The 19603-nt window shown below is 37.4% G+C and overlaps 2 protein-coding genes across 12 annotated transcripts in view; one reads left to right on the plus strand and one right to left on the minus strand.

The window, feature by feature from the left end:
* Nucleotides 1-13023, minus strand: part of LOC135166113 (low-density lipoprotein receptor-like) — a 33962-nt gene extending 20939 nt beyond the window's left edge. For 2 of the 3 annotated variants that reach the window (XM_064128118.1, XM_064128119.1), the window contains exons 1-2: nucleotides 12855-13022; nucleotides 4226-4351 (exon numbers count right to left, since the gene is read on the minus strand). In XM_064128118.1, the coding sequence (XP_063984188.1) occupies nucleotides 4226-4351; nucleotides 12855-12960 (232 nt within the window). In that variant the 5' untranslated portion in view covers nucleotides 12961-13022. Of the gene's footprint in view, nucleotides 1-4225; nucleotides 4352-12854 lie in introns of all 3 variants that reach the window. The other variant, XM_064128120.1, reaches the window with a different exon arrangement.
* Nucleotides 1-19586, plus strand: part of LOC135166141 (GATOR complex protein NPRL3) — a 48492-nt gene extending 28906 nt beyond the window's left edge. For 4 of the 9 annotated variants that reach the window (XM_064128177.1, XM_064128179.1, XM_064128180.1 and 1 more), the window contains exons 4-9: nucleotides 14437-14693; nucleotides 15762-16033; nucleotides 16139-16234; nucleotides 16769-17321; nucleotides 17705-17881; nucleotides 19096-19586. In XM_064128177.1, the coding sequence (XP_063984247.1) occupies nucleotides 14532-14693; nucleotides 15762-16033; nucleotides 16139-16234; nucleotides 16769-17321; nucleotides 17705-17881; nucleotides 19096-19473 (1638 nt within the window). In that variant the 5' untranslated portion in view covers nucleotides 14437-14531 and the 3' untranslated portion in view covers nucleotides 19474-19586. Of the gene's footprint in view, nucleotides 1-13487; nucleotides 13783-13820; nucleotides 14036-14436; nucleotides 14694-15761; nucleotides 16034-16138; nucleotides 16235-16768; nucleotides 17322-17704; nucleotides 17882-19095 lie in introns of those variants that run through there. The other 5 variants (XM_064128176.1, XM_064128175.1, XM_064128183.1 and 2 more) reach the window with 5 other exon arrangements.
* The last annotated feature ends 17 nt before the right edge of the window (nucleotides 19587-19603 follow it).

Here is a 19603-nt window from a genome sequence, read left to right on the forward strand (position 1 = left end):
ATTATCGGGACAAGGAGATCGTTCAAGAGGTTTAATTGAGAATTCTCATTGAGAAGTGAAACAAAAATTCATGGGATAAGAATTAGAAGAGAAAATCAGTCCTTAAGTGGTGGAACGAGATAAGTTGAGTTCACTCTCAGAGTTTTTAAGGTATATCTGGAAATCTAGAAGAGATAGCGAATTTTTTGTAATAACATTTGTTCGAGAACTCGATTTTCTCCACAAGAAAGGTCGTAATAAAAATTTTGCCATCTCCCTTAGATTCCCAGATATTCATCAAAAACTAGTCAATACAGTGAAGCGGTAAAACGAGATGAGTTGACTTATCTCCCGGAGTTTTGGAGCAATATCTCTGAATTCAAGGGAGATAGCGATTTTTTTATAATAACATTTTTTATAGTACTCAATTTTCTCCACAAAAAAGGTCATGATAAAAATTGTCCCCCCCGCCTTAGATTCCGAGATATTCTTCAACAAACGGTCAACAGTCAGAAGTGACTTGTTTCGATGTACCAATTCGTTACTGAAATATTTCCCTGAAATTTCGTATTGGAAATTTCAGCCTTCGACACTTCATTATTTATTGCACAAAGAATTGCCCTCCATTGTACAAAGTCTTGCTTTATTGACCTTTTATTTGATGAACCCCTCGGGTGCAGCAGGTTCTCTCAGAAAAATCTAAACGTAAATCACATTTTTCTCATTGTAACTCATGGTTCGTTGAATATAATTTCCAATGTCTGTGTTTTTATTCTGTTACGGAAATTGTAATTTAAAAAGGCGTATTCCACAGCCAAAATAAAAACCTGAATTACGCCCAGACAAAGCGTACTTCATTTTTCATCAAGTGTATTTCACGTTTGAGAAGTAGTAAATTACTATCTCAATAAAAACGTATTTTACGATGCACTTACGTATAATTTACGAAAAAAACATTGTATTTTACGTTTAACATGACTTTTTTTATTGTTAATTACGGACAAGTAAACGTAAAATCATGAAAAAGTCATCGTAATTACGAAAGTTAAACCGTTACCGCTATTTTCGTCGCAAGGCCGAAAAAAAAAACCTTTTCTGACGCGGGTGAAGGTTGTAGAGTGAACCGAGCAATTACACGAGTCACAAAAGATGACTCTCTCTTAAAAATTCAATTTAATTCGTGGAATTCACTTGAATTCTTACCTTGAGGTTTAAAAGTTTAATCTAAAAACTCGTTGTCTCGTAAAATCAAAAACTTTCTTTCCCCTCGTCTCACGAAAATTCAACAATTTTCCACTGAAAATGTGCTGCTCACTCCCGTCCGTCGGGCCCCCATCAGTCTCATCAACCACAAGTACAGGGGACTCCCCGTGGATAACACCAATCTACCAACACTCACGCAGTTGATTCAAAATACTCTATTGAAATCTGAGGAGTTGTCAAGATGAAGACCTGAAGGGGCACGAGGATGCGGGTAATGGGAGTCTCTCAAAGGAATTCCAGAAATTAATTGAACGTATACTCCTCGTTAGTGAATTGTTGTCAGAAGATAGGTGTTCCCACTTGACGTCCACTTGGACTTTAAGTAATTTAAGATAAGCCCAGTAGATGGCCGACTATTAAGTGAAGGGGATTCCCATTAAAAGTGCTACAGGGATTATCGGTATTTTCCTTTGATTCAAAATTCTCAGTGTTATAGTGGTTATGGCAGCAACAATGGAGCCATCGATTCATTGAAAATGTGATTGTCTTGAAAATTGATACACAAAGGATTGGGAAAATATCGAAGATCGTTTCCTTGGTTTCATGCTGAGGACACTTTGATATTGAATAGCATGGAGTGCTCAATTCCAGGGATATTTCGATAGAATTGAGGAGAAATGTCGACGGGTGGATACAAGTTTCAATTTATATGGATTTTCTTCAGGCTTTTCAAACAAACTGTTCAATCACGTTTTTTTTCCACTGGCCTTTGAGATATTCCTGAGATACTTTAAACTTAGGACGATATTCTTATGGTGGTATTCATGGAGTCCTGAAGGGTTCAGTAAAATTGGCATCTTCGAGGAAACCTGAGGAGGATTTTTTTTCTCGGTTTAAAATCAATCTGTCAATCGATGAAACTTGGAGAGAATTAATTGAGTTGAGGTAATATAAGATTTTGGAAAAAATTAGGACTCGTTAATTGGTAAATGGTAATGAGTTTATTAACTCGTAGCTGAGATCTGGGGACATACTTCTGAATTTAGAAGGGATGAAAATATTTTTCCACTGGTATTTTGTTGCTCTCGTTCTATTTTACAAAGAACAGTTCTTTGAGAATTTCACTAGCTCTTGTAGATCCAGATATTCCTCTCAAGCTCAACAAGGAGATGCGTCGACTTGTTACCCTTTACCACGTCATACTTGAACCGTATTATTCAATTCTAAAGAATACGAATTCGAATAGAGAAAATTCTCCTTTGTCAGCTGGTCTTTGAAACGAAAATTGAATGGGTTCTTTTGAATGATGGGTAATGACCATCAAGTTGGTAATAATTCTATCGATCATGATGAAGGGAATTTGATGTCTTCATTAACAGAACATTCGTGTTTTTAATCAATATAAAATCAACAGCAATGACTTCCTGAAACTCCATTCGCGAATCAATTTCTCCAAAACTTGGGAAAACCAATTTCAACTGAGCTAAACCAATTTCTTCGAAAAATCCTGAATTCGTGTGGAGAAATTGAGTAGTTTATTGGTAAACGGTAACAAGTTCATTGAGTCCTCATTAATTTCCGGATAAATCCGAGAGAGATGAAAATATCTCAGGAGCAATTCCCCTCGCAACTGTCGTTCCCCTCTACAAAGGGAGAATCCTTGAAGGATTTCATCATCGCTTGCAGATTCAGCGATATCAGTCTGAAGTTCAATAAGGAGATGCATCAACTTGTCACCACGTCATACCTGAACTACATTATTCAATTCTAGAGAGTGCCAACTGGAATAGAGTAAATTTTCCTTTGTCAGTGTCCCTTTGAACTGGAGATTGAATCGATAGTTTTGAATGTTAGGAAATTATTGCCAAGTTGGTTATATTATTATGGAATAATCAATTCAAATTCAAATGTGAATACTTTGAAAAGAATATTTCATCGTCTCAGTTAGTGCTATCAATACCCGAACATTATTTCTATAAATTACCTTTGGGAATCACAATCCGAACTTCAGAGAACTAAATTGAACTCAGCTAAATCCAGTTTCTATAAAGGTTCAGGTTTCAGGTAGAGTAATTCACTGGTTAATTGGTACACGGAAACAAGTTCATTTAGCTTCAGTGACGTCTTCCGGATATAGCTCGGAATTGAAGAGAGACAGAAATATTTCAGTGGAGATGTTCTTAAATCTAGCAATCAGTTGTTATCCACATAAATATGCAGAGAAATATTCCATAGAAATTGCAATTAAAATTAAATTCACTATCCAATTAAAATAGTCCTTAATTTTTTTGTTGAATACTTTATTATGTATGTGTAGGTAGGTGTACATGCTTCGATAGTACACATACTGAAATTGTATGTGTAGGTAAATCCACAATATATTTTAACATTCTAAAGTGATATTTACATGTGATAAAATACATAAGTTCGACGAATCCGTCCGATATCCCGGATCCTCCAATCAATATTTTGGAACATAAGAAACATACTGTTTTGTCGGCAATATCCTCCCCCTGTCCCCGAAAAATTTGCATTCCCCTTTTATTGGATAATTCAGTAAAAAAAAATCAAATAAAAAAGGCACTTGAAATATTTAATGCGGTCTCTTTTGGTCGTAAATTCGGGTTAAGTGATCCATGAATAATTACGAGGGGCCATCCGAGGTCGCCTATTTTTTTTTGCATTGTTTTTTAAATCTCTAATAAATCTTTTTATCATCACGGTTAAAGGTCGAACATTTTTCTCGTTTTTTAAGAATACACTGTCATGACGCAGGTAAACGTTGACGAGACAATCGTCGTAAAATTTGTGCGTATGACTCGATTTACCATTTGCTCTTCATTCATTCACGCGAAAGATTATTCGTTGCAAAAGAATTTGCATAATTGATTGATACAATTGAATAATTTTCAACGCACCAAAATATATCGTTTGACGGTGAATATTTTAATATTTAGCCTTGAAGGACGATGTCCCTTGGAATTAAATATATTTTTTCACTTTCGTGGTGTTAAACATAATGTTGAACTGGAATTTCACTCACGTTTACATTTTGCGGGACTCTCGTCAGAATTGTCGGTGCAGTCGGCGTGCCCGTCGCATACCCACGGCATCGGCAAGCATTTTCCATTGTCACACTGGAATTGCTTCAGGGAACATGCTTTTTCCACTGGAAATTAAATTCTCGGTTAAAATTTACATTCCGCCATTGCCTAATTCTCGATTAAAAATAAAATGTGAATTAATTAATTATCGATAGAAATAATAGAAATGGGTAGAATTTTGTAAATAATTTGACGCAACAACTTGATATGTTTCGCATCAATTTCATCATAAATTTGCCAGAAAAAAAAATCCAAGGGTGAGGGGGGGGGTCGAGAAAGGTTGGAAAATATCCTGAAACCATTTCTTGAAAAATAAAAGTTGATAATCGCGGATATTCCGACAAAATAACATGTGGAGAAGAATTTCGTGGAAAAACCCAGGGGAGACTGGAAAATTCGATTGGAATTTCAGAACCAACCGGTCAAAGTCAAAGATAAAATGGTTCCTCATGTGGTACTCGAATACCACCCAAAAGACAGTCCCCACATATTTTCCAGAAGAATTCTAAATAACTCAGATTATTGCATTCTCTTAAGTTATTGAGGTTTTTTATTCTCTGAGGTCATCCGTAGAGCCAAAATAACTTTTTAAATAAAATAAACTATTCTTTGGTAATCAAGTAAGGGCATCAGATAAATTATCTCACACAATACCCTTTTTTACATTCAAATATCACGGAAGTAACGTAGTCTCAGCAGCGACTCCGAATGTCTCGATCTCGTTTCAAGAATAAAAATTATCGGGTGGAAGATCAATTAAGAACCGGAGAGGGCGTTAATGAACTCTTATCAGATTCGAGAGATCCCATCAAGCGAGTAATAAAAACAAAATTGATCATCAATAACCCGATATGAAAAATTACCTTTCCATAAAAAAAATAATTGAATAAAATAAAACTGAAACATCGAATGTGAAAAAATGGCAGAGTAAATTTTTAAAAAATTCTGGATGAGTTTTTGAATATTTGCGACAGTCTGCATTAATAATTCAGCATTACCGGCCGTGATAAACCGATCTACAGACTTATCGGTAATTTACAGCCTCGGAAAATAGTTGTGCAAAGATTGGAAAAGGCACTGAAGGCGCCATCTGTTCACGAATAATTCCCTCATAAATATATACACTCGGTGGCTATAAAATTCACCTCGGCAAAGTGGTATCGTTGCCGACGGTCCGCCAATACCCAACAGTCCACGTGTTACAAACTGCATGTACCGTCCTCCATGGAGTTATTGACGTAAGCGTGTTTACGTTTTATTTGCAAAAGTTAAGGAGGCTTGAGGGTCAGTATGTCGCGAGTTAATAAAAATCCATTCGCGCTTCATAAAAATAGATACAGCTTAATTAAGGCGACATGCACGAAGTACTAATCTAACGATAAAGGAAAAAAATTGCGAACAAAGTAACTCCGCAAAATTCCTCTTCTCTTTCCATCGTCCACAGACCGAACAATTTCCATAATTCATTGCAATTCATTAAATTTTACTCAACTTTCCCGCCCATCCATTTGAATTTTGGCGCGAACCATATAAACCATCCGACTGTGGTTATTGGTTGGTTATTAAGTCCATAAAATGTTTATTTATTGTTGAACGACGACGAGTCAAAATATTTATTTATTTCTGATTTCTACCAGACGGTTCACGAAAATTAAAAAATTAATATTTCCTCAATCGAGGGCACCGCCATATTGAAAAGAACTATCGCAGGTGGCGCCAGTAGTTCCTAAAATGGCCACCACAGCCCCCGATGGCTCCTGAATCGTAAAATCCCGGGAAAATTTATCCCGAGCTCCAGTTCTGACGAAAAAAATAATAATCGAATGACCAAATAATGCGGGGTGAATTATGCAGTCAGAAATTAGACTTTGAATATTCCTCCGAGAGTTATACTCATTCAAAATCTCAATCGCTGTGCATTACAAAGTATAATGAGGCGTCCAATTTACGACTCCAATGTTGTCTCCCTCAGCACTCACCCTCGGTACTCAACGAAACCCATCAGATTGTCTCCACGAATTTAGTTTAACCACTTTCTCAAGAAAAAAAAAATTGCCCATTAAATTTCAACGGGAGTGAGTTCTTGATATTTTAAAAGGGGAAATAATAGTTTCGTGATTGCACCACATCATAAGGAAATACGGTTTTTAAAGTTGATATTGTACTTAAGGGATGACGGAAGTGATCGCCAAGTCATGATTTTTCAGACCATTTGTCTTCAATTTTATCAACAATTGAATGTCACTCGATTCCGAATATTCGTATTAAATTATAAATTAAAAAAATAGACATTTCTCTTTATTTAACGCGTAGATAAATATTAATAATCTCTGAGGGGACAGGAATTCCTAAATTTTCAGTTTATCATTCCCAACATTTTATTATTTACCCCAAAAATATTTAAACAACGGCGCAACGTCAGTGGTACGGACCCTCCGGGGTTCCCTAAATTACGTTACAGCAAAATTTCTCGTAATTTATTATTAAATATTTCTCTCCGCGTAGCTTTCAATCCAGACAACAAATATTCTTCACTATCCACCATTTCAGTTACCATTTATCCAACATAAATTTTAACCTTTTGATGATCTGACGTATTAACGAACGACCAACGAATGAAAGACCTCACATTCCCATTGAAATTATTCAACCCCGCCATTACGCAACGCAGAGCAGATTAAATGTCAATGAAATTGAATGATGAAAGCACTGAATAATTTCACTCTCACCATTGCCTCTGATTAATTATCACCCGGTGTTAGAAATAACCCTCAAATAGATGTTCCCAGAACACTCAACAGAATTATTTTATTTATTTGTACTCTCGAGAAATTCGTAGAATGTTTCTCTCCTCTTGTACTCACCAAACCGCTTTATACGGTGTCAAAAAAACCCCATAGAAATCGATTCGTTTGTCGGACCGTGCGGTCCATCAATGACCGCACCACTGGCCGTCCGGTATTTTTCCCGAGCAAATATTGAAAGTAAGCATTTATTTTCATGTAAATTCAACGCACTAGACGATATAAATGTCGAGGTAATTCCATTTTGCTGACTAATTATTATTTATTACCGAGGTAATATTCATGGAGTGCTGAAGCTGTCAATATAACTGAAAAAACCACCGGAAAAAAATAATTATTTACGAGAAATGATAACTGTCAGGATCGTAACCGAGGATTTTTTTTCATTTATCATTTTTCAGTTTTATGGAGATCCGAAATATTTGGGATTAATTTTTTTATGAGACTGTTGGGATGTTTTTGACTATTTTTCATTTTTGATTCTCATTTTTATGCGGAGAGAAAAATTCTGGAAAAATTACGTAAGTGTTCCGTAATTTGCCAGTCGAAATAATATTCGGTAAAAATGACGGAACAGTTCCGTAATTCATCAGTTAAAATTACGGGACAGTTACGCATTTTTTCCTGAAAGTTCACTGAAAAATTACGGAACTGTTCCCTCATTTTTACTGAATATGGTTTTGACTGGAAAATTACGGAAGAAGGAGGTAATTTTTTAAGAATTTTTCTCCCGCACCGAAACTGACTGATAATTTTCTAGTACTGGTACTGCTGAATATTCATGCTGAATCTTCAATAGAAGATGAAAATCTTCCCCAGATTTCATGATATTGCTGGAAAAATTTAACACGAATTGAATATTCTAGCGGGAAAACGGTGGGAATTTGATCCACCGAGGTTATCAATATTCCACTCGACTCATAAAATTGTCGAACCGTGCTATCAAATTTCAGCGAAAATTCATATTTCCCGACCACGTCGACATGAATATTCACTGTTCCATTCCAAACATTGGTCTATGCAGAAGGTTTTCATAAAACATAAAAATCCGCGGAATAGGTTTCACATTTTAAATCAATTTTTCCCCAAAACCGTCAAAAATCCTCGCCGACTTCATAATCACAAAAATTCATTATTCAAATTTTCTCCCATAAAATTCACGAATACCTTGGTGAATAAAAATTTCACCCTGAAGTCAATCATTCAGAAAAATCGATAATCCATCTCATTAGAACTACCGTAATTTATTCGTAGCAAGCGTTAATTTTCATCCGACTTTTCTCGAAAAAATTACCACACGACCACTTAAATTTCCCGCCTCATTTCTGTAATCCGTAAAAAAAACTCGACGGATATTCCGTTATTTTGACTTATTTCACTTCAACTTCTCTCCGTACCCTGAAGAGACAGCCCTGAAGAGAATTCCCTAACAAGATAACAATTCCATTTCTCTTCTTTCGCTTCTTTTCATCAATTAACGTCGCTTTCACTCGTGGGCAGTTAACAAAAGCGAGTTTAGCCAGTCATTTCATCCGAAATCCTCTCATCTCAACAACATTTTTAAAATATCACAATTTCTTCGTACCTGCGGCTGCCCTTCTCCTCATCTAGTCTCCTATAACATTTTCCATTCCATATTTCTCCCCGGAAAAGCTCAGCGCTGTGTTAACGTTAATTAGAGCTTCGCCTCCCGCTGCAGTTCTCGGTTACCATCACCACCTGCTCTAAGACCGGTTAATTGTTCCATGAACTATCATCCCTGATCTCTGTTTATGTAATTGGAGGAATGAAAAATTGTGTTGCAAACGTATTTATCTCAATAACATTTTTTTCCCGTTTTTCATTAACAAAGAATATTTTTTACTCCTCCGGAAAACGTCTATCGACAGCGAAGTGACATTAGACTCCATCCAACGACTCGGAAATTCGAGTTTAACGAGGAGAAATTGAACTGGGCCCCTGATTAGTTCCAAACATTCCTGTCTTGTCACCCAATTTGTCAAGAAATCTCCTCTAATGTTCCGGGATTTTACGACAGTTTTGAACTGCGCGCCATAAATGACAGCGAATGAGAGAGAGGCGGGGGAGAACTGCGAGATTTTCGATTCAATTCGGGATTTGGTATATGCGATTTTTGGGACCGAAGGGGGAACAGACGGTTTGGATGTCAACGTCTGTGACAGCCGCCCTATTTCCATCGAGTCCGCCATTTTGGATCATTAAAAAATTAATTTTACTCTGGCAATTGGATCAGCTTTAGATGCGATATAACGTTTGTTAGCGTTCAATTGCGATAATGAAAACACTCACATGATCCTCGTGTTGTGGTTTCCCAACGCTTCTCTATAAATATATTTGCAAAAAAAAATCTTTCAATTACACTCTGCCAATCTCGAGTTATTGATGGTAAAAAAGGCCCGGCCATTATACCACCCTCTCCTCTGTGAATACCCGGGTATATGGAACGGGTTCTCAAGATGTATTTCTCATGAATGATATAGCGATTTCTTTTCAAACGATAATGGCGTGGCGTGAAGAAAACGTGAAATTATTCCATTTTGCGAAAAAATCGAAATTTTAATCGATTGCAGACGAACTTTAATACTAATAAATCGATCAAATATGACGAGAAGTTGAGTAAAGGTCATTTATCCACCAAATTATTCAATTGAATTATTTTCCTAAATGAGTTCACGGAGAGAATTTTTTTTTTTTTTAATTACCCACCTCTTCCATAATTAACCAGTCAAAATCCTATTCGGTAAAAATTACGAAAAATTCAGGAAAAAGTTTAGAACCCTCGAGAAAAATAATGGAACGTTCAGTGAAGAAATCCGTTACTGTTCCGTCATTTTTACGGAATACTATTTTGACTGGTAAATTACTTAACGGGCACGTAATTAAAAAAAAATTATCCCCATGTATTTTTGCAATTTACTGAAATAAAATATTCAAATACCAGTTATTTAATTCTTCTGAATATATTAAATAGTTTGTTGATTTAATTATAGTTTCATATTTTGATTTTTATTCGATTTGAATCCGGAAGTTGTGGGCTACATCTGTGGCAATCCACCCTCAAAATATCATGACTGATCTATATCCCTCCGCCTAAACATATAAATATGACTAGTTTAATTAGGCATTGCAACTATATTCCGTTCTTCAAGTTCACCGAGCGATAAATTTAGCAAGTGGACAGTCACAGCACACCACTCAAGCTCTCTAAGCAGAATACATCCCCCGTAAATCGTGCGAAATGTACCTCTACGTCTCAAATCCTCAAGAAAAACGTTGAATTGTTATTTCACCCTCGTACAAAATAGGGGAGGAACGTGGGATAAATTCGATACCGTCGGCTTCACTGTCCGCTACAATGACAGCGGATGCGGAAATGAAGAGCGGAAAGGGGGGGAAAAAAATGTATTCACTTCAAAAACAATAATCTCGATGTTGAGAGAGTCAAATATAACAGAGTCATTCTATCGTGAAGTAAAATTATGGTATCTATCACGAAGGGAGGGAAATATTCCATGAAAATTACGTATCTTCTCGGGCACTCCACACGACCAGTAATTTTCCAGTGGAAATTACCGTTCGGTTGTAATAAAAAAAAGTGAATTTTCCGTTATATTTCCATTTATTTCTTCTTTACTGTACCATACAAATGCTCTAGTCCGTAAAAATTGGCGGTGAAAGTTACCCTTCCGGTTGGTGAAGGGGTATTTTTCCAGAATTTTAAGGTAACAAAACCAGATCTTATTTTTCGGGTGAGAAATATATTTTAAACTTCAGAAATCCTTCTAGGATAATAATTTTGATCTTCAGTACTTTTGTTATTTGGTAAAAATGACGGAACTAAACAATGACGGTAATAAACAATTTACGGAACATTTCCGTAATTTTTCCCTGACTCAAATGTCCCTAGTCATTTCCACGATCGGTAATTGAAGTTGAGTTCCATAATTTTTACTTAATATTCCTCTTCGTGTACGCAACAACAGCCTCAACGAAAAATTAGTGTTCGCGTGGGTCGATACACGAGAAATAATTAAAAAAACGGGTTTTAATTGCTTCCAAGTCGAGCGAAATAAATACAATGCAAACGTTCCATCACGACGACAGAGTGAACTGACAACTTCGAACGCGTCCGGTGATCGAATTAATTTACATATTCTCGTAAAATGGAGCATTTGTTCGATTGAAAAATCAATCTAATGTTTGTAAATCAAAGAGACCTGAAACCTCACCATATTCAGGTTCTCACGGAAGGTGCGTCGTTGGATTCCGAGTACCTGACGGCAATAATTATTTTTCAAATTTTTTTCGATCACTTCAGACAGATCTAATGAATCATTTTCATCTCCGGTAGAATGAACCGATTATATCGATCACACCCGTCCATTCATCGAATTGATTTACATAATTATCGTGGAAGAAATCTCTGAGCCAATGAAACCGGGCAATTGTTCCCCCAAAAATAATCTGACCTTCGTGAACTCAACGAGAGCCGAAATATTTCTACTTTTTTATTATTACCGAAGGTTTTTTCGCTCAGCTAAACGTAGCTTAAGGTTTCTATTCCTTCGGGCCCTGATCAGGCCCCCTAAGGCCCCCAAACCCTCTACTCTAGGTCATGAAAAAAATTACTGGTCCTACCATACGAAAATAAATAAATAAAAACCCAAATGACAATTTCCAATTTCTGGGAGACGAAATTATCCGATTTTTTACTGAAGATTTTTCATTGAAAGGCACCTGGTGGCACCTTCTATTCATTCGGGATCTGGTCATGTTCCCTAAGGTACCTAAATATTTTATCGCACGTCGTGAAAAAAAAAAACGTTAATCTTGGCATTGCATGACAGGAGGAAATCAAAAGACAAATTCCAATTCCCAAATTCTCCATTATCGTTCAAGTAAACCGAAGAAATATAGCACGTAATGACAAGTAATGGAAATGGGTTAGCAAAAGGAATTTAAAAATGCAGTGGATTAGCTTTTCTTTAGATCTTTATTTAAAGTGGCACGAGAAAGAAACGCCTGACCCTTACGTACTGCTCTACTAGACTAAAAAGCGGTCACCCAGATCAACAGAATATCTTCATCCGTCGACAAAGAACTCTCGGTTTTTTCTCACCAGGAGTCATTGTTTATGTTTATACTAGATGTTTTCATGTAGTCCCCATAAAGCCATCAGATCACTTCTTAAAATGAAGCGATATAATTCAACAGCCGCAATACAATTGAATAATTAATCAATTCAATCTAATTAATTCAACTCCAATACAAAATACAATGTAAATCTTCACCTTCACGGTAGACTGACCTGGCAGCAGTGGAAGCCCGTCCCTAATCGAATTAATTACCACATTCATCATAAAGAAAAATCTCAAGCCAATGAAAGAAGACAGTAATTCCCTCCAAAAGGACTTCAGCCCTCCCCAACCCCCGAAGTCCTCTACCAAAAATTATCACCTCAGATCCTTCGACCCGACGTTCTTAATTCCCTCTAACCCTCGCAGTAACCCCCAGACCCCGGAGCCCTCGTCCCCGAGAACCCCACGAACAACCCCATCCACCAGGGCCAATGGACCCTAAAAAACCTCCACCACCCCCATCCCCCAAGATCTCAAAACGAATCCCTTCTCCACGCCCCTCGAGCACGTTTCCCCCAAACCCCCAAGACACCCCAAAAAATTACATAACTCCTCGCCCTCACCCCCCCCCCATTTCCCAAAATAAACAAATCTCCAAAACTCACCTTCAGTGGACAGTTGCTCCTCTCCCCAGGTTCCAATCGTACAAAACGTGAGTAGAACCGCTGTCAGGGCCACAAGGAGCCGACCCGGTGGATCCCACCGCCCCATATCCACCCCCAAAACTCTTCTTCCCCTCGTACCTCAGCAATAATCCCCAAAAATCACTCGTCAACCCCCCCCGAAGCCCCAAAATCCTTACCCACCCCCCAAAAATTTTTACCGCTAAAAACCAATATCTCCTGATGTCCAATGTCTCCACCAAATTTTCCCCAAATCACCACTGAAAATCACAATCAAATGGCTCCAGCAATCGTCAACACTCTCCAACACACCCCATTATCATCACAATAATACAATTATTATTGATAAAAACGTAATCACCCTTACGTTCTCGAGGAAATAAATAAAAAAAAGTGATGCGCGTGTGTGTCGTCTCGTTGCCCTATACGTTCTCCCGGGCACCCGAGACAGGAATCACTGATTCTGACGCACCGCACATCGCGCCACCTGCGCGCGCAGTATCGCCCTCTCACTTCAGGAATAATAGGGCTTTCTCACTTTGTCACACTGGCTTTCCCCTCCGCCCCGCCCCCCCATGACGGTGGGATTTTTCTTGTGAATTTTCACCCGCGTTGTGTCTTCGCACTATTCTTCACCGGCACCTCCCTTCCACCCTCGCCCCGCCGTCGCCCCCCTACCCCTCTTGGGACCCCCCGGAGTGAGAGTTTTGGTGGCGAGGAGCTGACGACTGCCAGCCGACGGTGGTAGAAACGGCTTTACCGGTGCCTTTCGAGCGGCAGGGGGGTGGAGGGAGGGACAAAGAGAAGGAGCCAACGAATTGCCAATTGTCGGGACAACCTAACCTCAACGATCTGTCTTCGATACAAACAACCGTGAGACGGACGGGATATTGAACATGACACGGGTGAGGTTTGTGGAGTTTTTTTTTTGGGGGTTACGGTGGGTTGGGGGTTGGTTGATTGGAGGAAGGGGGTTGATATTCGTCGGTGTTGAGTTTGGAGGTGATCGGTGGGGTTGTTTGAGGGTTTTATTGCGTAGGTCGATAATGTGAGCTTATTCGTGATTTATCAGTGAATTTGTTTGGTGTTTTGTCATGTAGGTCGATGATGAGTGATATGAAGAATGATGTAGAGCTGGATGATTGGAGGGTTATGTGGTCTAGGTGGGTTTTGAACATTGTATGGAATTTTTGGAGTTGATTTATTGGGGGAAGGGGTTTATTGTTGTTGATGAGTGATTGCTGGATGGTGAATGGGAGGTGGTGATGGATGTTGGAGGTTGTAATTGTGGGGAGGTCATGTGTCTGGGAGGTTTTGGTGAGATGGAAGTTGTTTGGTTGCTTATCAAACAGTTGGAGGTTTTTAATGATGACGGATGATGTGGGATTGAATAATTGAGGTTGCCCTTGTTATGGGATTTTTAGAGTTGCAGATTTCACTGCATTGATTAATTTCATTACATTGATTAAGGCGTTTCCAATCAGATACAATGTTGACAACGGTGAAATTAACGTGGCATCTGGCATTTTGGAGTGATTAAAGGGGGTATTCCTTATTGATGCAGGTTTATGGGAATTGGAGCAAGATAACAGTGAAATATGAACGTACCAATCTGAGAAGCTGCCAGGCACTCGGAGATTGCTCGTAACTGGGGAGGATATGGAGATCAATCCACTGAGTATTATTCTCGTTAAGAGTGACAGCAAGGGGGATAGGATGCTCTTCAGGTATCCACATGCTACTAATCACGAAAGGGATTCCAGTCATTTCACTAAGAGGAAGAATCCATATTCACTCATCATCGCTGAGGATCTCTTGCAGGTTAGAATTGTTCGCACGTTCTTAATGATAATTAATGTTGGATTTATCCTAAAAAAATCTGCAAAAATACTTTTTTTCATTTTATTTATTCAATGAACGTCGATCGTTGTTTTCCATGAGTTATATTTTATTCAATGTTGAAGGAATTAATTATTGCTGCCTTCGATTAGGCTATTTATTTTTTTTGTAATCATAATTGTCATTAGTAGTATTTTTATTAATTGAATCAGTCGATATTTGATGAGATTTAGAGAGTCTACCATTTTTTATACATTAATTAAACTCTGGAGTATTTAACTTAAATTGTTTATCAACAACAAAATAATGATTGTTGATTGAATATCGTTAATGAAGGGATAGTCAACTGAATTTATTTATTGATTGATTTATGGGTTCCAATCATTTATATTTTTTTTATCGTCGGTGTGCGATATTAGTCTGATTGAATTGCGAATTTTGCCTTCACTTGTCGAGGGATATATTTTTTTAATTGGCCTGGTTAAATCCTCATCCATGTGTGCGTTCCACTCTGCATAAAATAAATGGATAAATCAAATGAAAAACTCGGTTCGCTCGAATTTTAAAAGCAATCGGCAGTGCATTTCTCGCGGATATTTTCCATTAGGCTAATTTTTTACTTTATATAAATGGCTGCCCAAACCGTGTAAATTAATATCATCACTCCGATTTTTCTCACTGAAATTATTTGCATAATCCACTCGCATTGATGCTGCGGTCTATCCCATGTTCAATATAAAAGATGGAAATTAGACTGGACTAGCAGAAAAGAATTTTGAAGCGTAAATATTTCACACCGCGAAGGAAAAAGCTTCTGCCAAAAAATTTCGTGCTTTTCTTAACCACGAAAATTATTTTGCGACGACAGGAAAACAATTTTTCGTGATAAATAGAATTGGATCAATTAATTTGATAATTTTTCACCCCAATTCTAGAATTATTTTTTTATACAACAGTCATGGCTTTCCAAACCCAGTAAATTATTACTGGCAGTTGATTTGTCCTCCTCGATAACAATAAAATAATTCAGTCATGAAATTGCCATTGCAGTCTCTCCCATGTCCAACATCAAACATAACAAATGGAAATTTGACTGGACTTCCTGATGAAGTATTATCAACCCTATTTGCGGTTAAACCGGAGCTATGTGAAATGAAATTTGAATTAAAAGTAAATAACGTGAGATTCGTTGGGCATCCAACACTTTTGTCATCCAGAGGACTGAAAGAAACCAATTCGTCAATGTTATTCAATGTTGTATTTGCACTTCAAGCCCAGGCCGATCATTCCGTCGTCAAGTGCTATTACGATCTGAGCAAGAGGTCAGGGACTGACAATTTGCATGAAAACAAAAAAATTACTTTAGATTTGTCTGCCGACACGTGGGGAATATTTGCAGAATTGAATTGTTTTTCTTTTTATTGCAGATTGGGAATAGCATTGCGACATGAGGAGAAAAGATGTGGATTTTTATCGAGTGAAATTAAAATTATGGTTCTTACGCATGACGAAATAGCTACGAGGTAATTTTTCATGATCTCTTGATAAATTAGGGGTTCTAATCGGGGGAAGTGATGGGATATTGGAGGCAGAATAAACTGTAGAATATTTTATAAGGAGTCTGAAGGGGTGGAACGGGTTGAGGGATTTCATCTGTGAAATATTAATCATGACGGGTTTCGAGAATGGAAACTTTGGATATCTTTGATGGGTATCCTTGACTTCATGATGAATTGTATATCGAGGGTAATGTGCCAGTGATTCCCGTTCTCCCGCTGTTGGACGATTTAAAATTTTATTAAATTGTCAGTGATATGTGGAATTTTCCATAAATAGAATTTCATTTTAGTCTTCTGAGTAGTTCTAGTTATTGGAGATAGAATTTTTACAAATTTATAACCACTTTATTAATTTATTTCTATTTTGTATTTGCGAGAATGGAAAATTACTAGAAACTCTACGTTTTAGACCTATTTTACCCTGAAAATTCAAGCCCTTAATAATACCCACAGCCCAAAAAACCCCATCACTCAGACTAGTCATAAATAATGATTCAGATCTGAGGAGGAAAGTGACTGTGAGGAGAACCCCTACGAGCTAATCCTGAAGAAGAGTTCCCTTGCTAGAGATTTGAAATCAGCCTTCAATAGCCTCTGCACCTCGGGTTTCGTCGATCTTATGATAAATAAGTGGATCCAAGTGAGCTTTTGCTTGCCCCAAAAAGTCCACCAGTCCCACAAAAAAGGATATATCATGAATCCCGAGACAATAGACAGATGCTTGGACAGCCTGCGACCATATCATGGCATTCTCTTACTCATAGAGCCCCTGGATCTCCTGGAATCACTGCCTGCTGATGCCTCACCAGCACTCAGGCGATTGATCCAAATGTACAATCCTCTGAAGAGCCTTCAAACACTCGCTGCTGATTCGGATTTGTCGCTGGCACAGGTCTTTCAGTTGACTGGGCATCTCGTGTACTGGGCAAAGGCAACTATAATTTATCCTCTTTGCGAGAGTAATGTTTATGTTGTATGTCCAGACGCATTGATTTCCAATCAACTGATGGAGGCTTTTGCTGATCAATTTCCGGGATTGTCGCTGCTGCAGGTACTTTTATCAGTTTCTGAGTTTAATTTACTGAATGAAAGAACTAATTGTCATACATGATTTTTAATTCTTTTTGGTGACATTTTCTGATACTGATTCAATTAGTTGCCTTTTTTGGCTAAATTCAATGAATTATTGCACGTAATTTGAAATATATCCATCATCGAAATTCTATTCAGAAGGAATTGATTGCTTGATCGGAAAAAAAATTAAGAGATAAATGAAATTATGTTTTGACAAATGATTTTTTTGATCTTTTTATCTTCTCAACGGATTCTCAAAATATATCTCCTGGAATTATCGCAGTTTACAGAGTAATTAATTATTTCATCGAAGAACTGAGGACGGTTTTGGTCAGAGGCGAATACAGAATTTTGTTGCAGGTCATTAGTGAATTTTCCCTTCCAACTTCCATAAGCCAGAAGTTAAATCCCCTGAATCAACCTCAACAACAGCAGCAACTGGTTAAAATAATAATATGGCTGCTGAGACATCATTTGTTATTACAGTTGCATACGTATGTGCAATACATGCCCACGGATCACGGCAGAAATACTCTGGTAAGATTAATTATGAATAAACACGTTATAAAAACATGAGTGATAAGATAATTCGATGAATTATTGATCTTGTCACGTTGTGGATATGAATTTCCAAGGGAAATTTAACGTCACTCATAGTTTTTTTTATTTTAGATGATTTAAAAAAAGTAGAAGTAAATTTTAAAAATTCAGGGTGAATTATACAGAGATAATTTTCACAACGAAGGATTTTTCGATTTTATTTAAAGCAGGCCTTCGAACTTTTTTCAATCAAAATGAAGAGCATAGCTCAGTCTTTCAAAGTTTAAGCAACAAAATCACTGCAAAATTCCTCGGTAACTTCTGTCAAAGGGACTGGAAAGCTTTGATGTTCAACTGCGAATGTTGAATAGGATTTCAACGAAAAAAAAAATCAAGTACCTGGATATCCTTGAGTAGAATACAGGGGAAGTGAGGGAATTATGAATTAATGTTGAACTGGAGGTAATTTCCATGAGGCACCGGATTTTGTGAAATTCAGAGAGCTCCCGTATTCCACGGGCTTAAAATCTCCAATGAAATATTCAACGAGGATGAACCATGTGTCTGGAATATCCTCTTTAAAACAGCAATTGATCAAATTACCAGTTGGAATTGATTTTGTCTCGGTAACGATTAACTCCAAATTTTTCGACAGGAGTTTAGTAATTATTTTTAAAACGCTGAGTGCTACGAGGAGAGATAAATTGAGAAAGCCGAAGAAAACAATGCCTCATCGATTTTAAACCCTAGTTAACAGAGTCCCGGGGGGAATGGCAAATGGAAAATGTATGTGGACTTCAGTTGAATGCAGATGAATTGAATTTTACAATAGATAAATGGAATTTCAAAGTGCCCACTCACAACTCCGAATGCCACCCCTTTAATTAAATGGATAGTCAATCTTCATTAGGCGAGTTTAATTGTTCCATCAGAGAAGTTTTTCATGGCAGTGGAGGGTAGAATACAAAATAAATCCAGGAATAAATAAACCCGGGAGATAAATACAAAATGTTCAACAATATATTGTTGATGCTTAATTTGAGAATTCGAAATTCTGAAATAAATGATTATTCGGTTATAATGCGACGGTTAAAATTTTGAGTAAATGCTGGAAAATCGTGGGAAAGTCATACAATTTACATTTGATTGAAAAGATATCGATCGCTTCCAATTTTTGTTTATTATACATAAATAAATGAGAGAATTTCCAGGAGACCCTCAGCCAGGAAGGATCCAGTCCAACAGGAGTTACCGAAAATGACAGCAGCTGGAGTCTCAGTAACACACCAAAATCCACTCCAAACGAAATGAGAATCGAGAGATCAATAACCCTTCCCAAAGAGGACGGTATTTTCGAGTATAGATCTGAAAATTTTCCCATTCCATCTGATGACATCATGCTGCTAGATCGACTCTGCAGATTCGGTTATTTCGACGGTGGTCATCATCTCGAGGAAATTATGTATTTCGAGAATATACGCAGGTCCCAGTTGCTCCAGATTCTAGATAAATTTCGAGATATACTAATCACATCTGAGCATGAAGATCCAGCTATTGCGTTATTTTACTCGCAGCATGGATCACCATAACAAGAACCAAAAAAATAATATCAATAATAATGATATAAAATATTGTTTTTGTATAAAACTTAGAGCACCACTGATTTATTTTTTTTTTTAATAAAGAAAAATTTTTATTCCGATGGTTTTCTTAATCAAT

This window comes from Diachasmimorpha longicaudata, chromosome 9 (genome assembly GCF_034640455.1).
Source record: "Diachasmimorpha longicaudata isolate KC_UGA_2023 chromosome 9, iyDiaLong2, whole genome shotgun sequence".
In the NCBI taxonomy this organism is placed as follows: domain Eukaryota; kingdom Metazoa; phylum Arthropoda; class Insecta; order Hymenoptera; family Braconidae; genus Diachasmimorpha; species Diachasmimorpha longicaudata.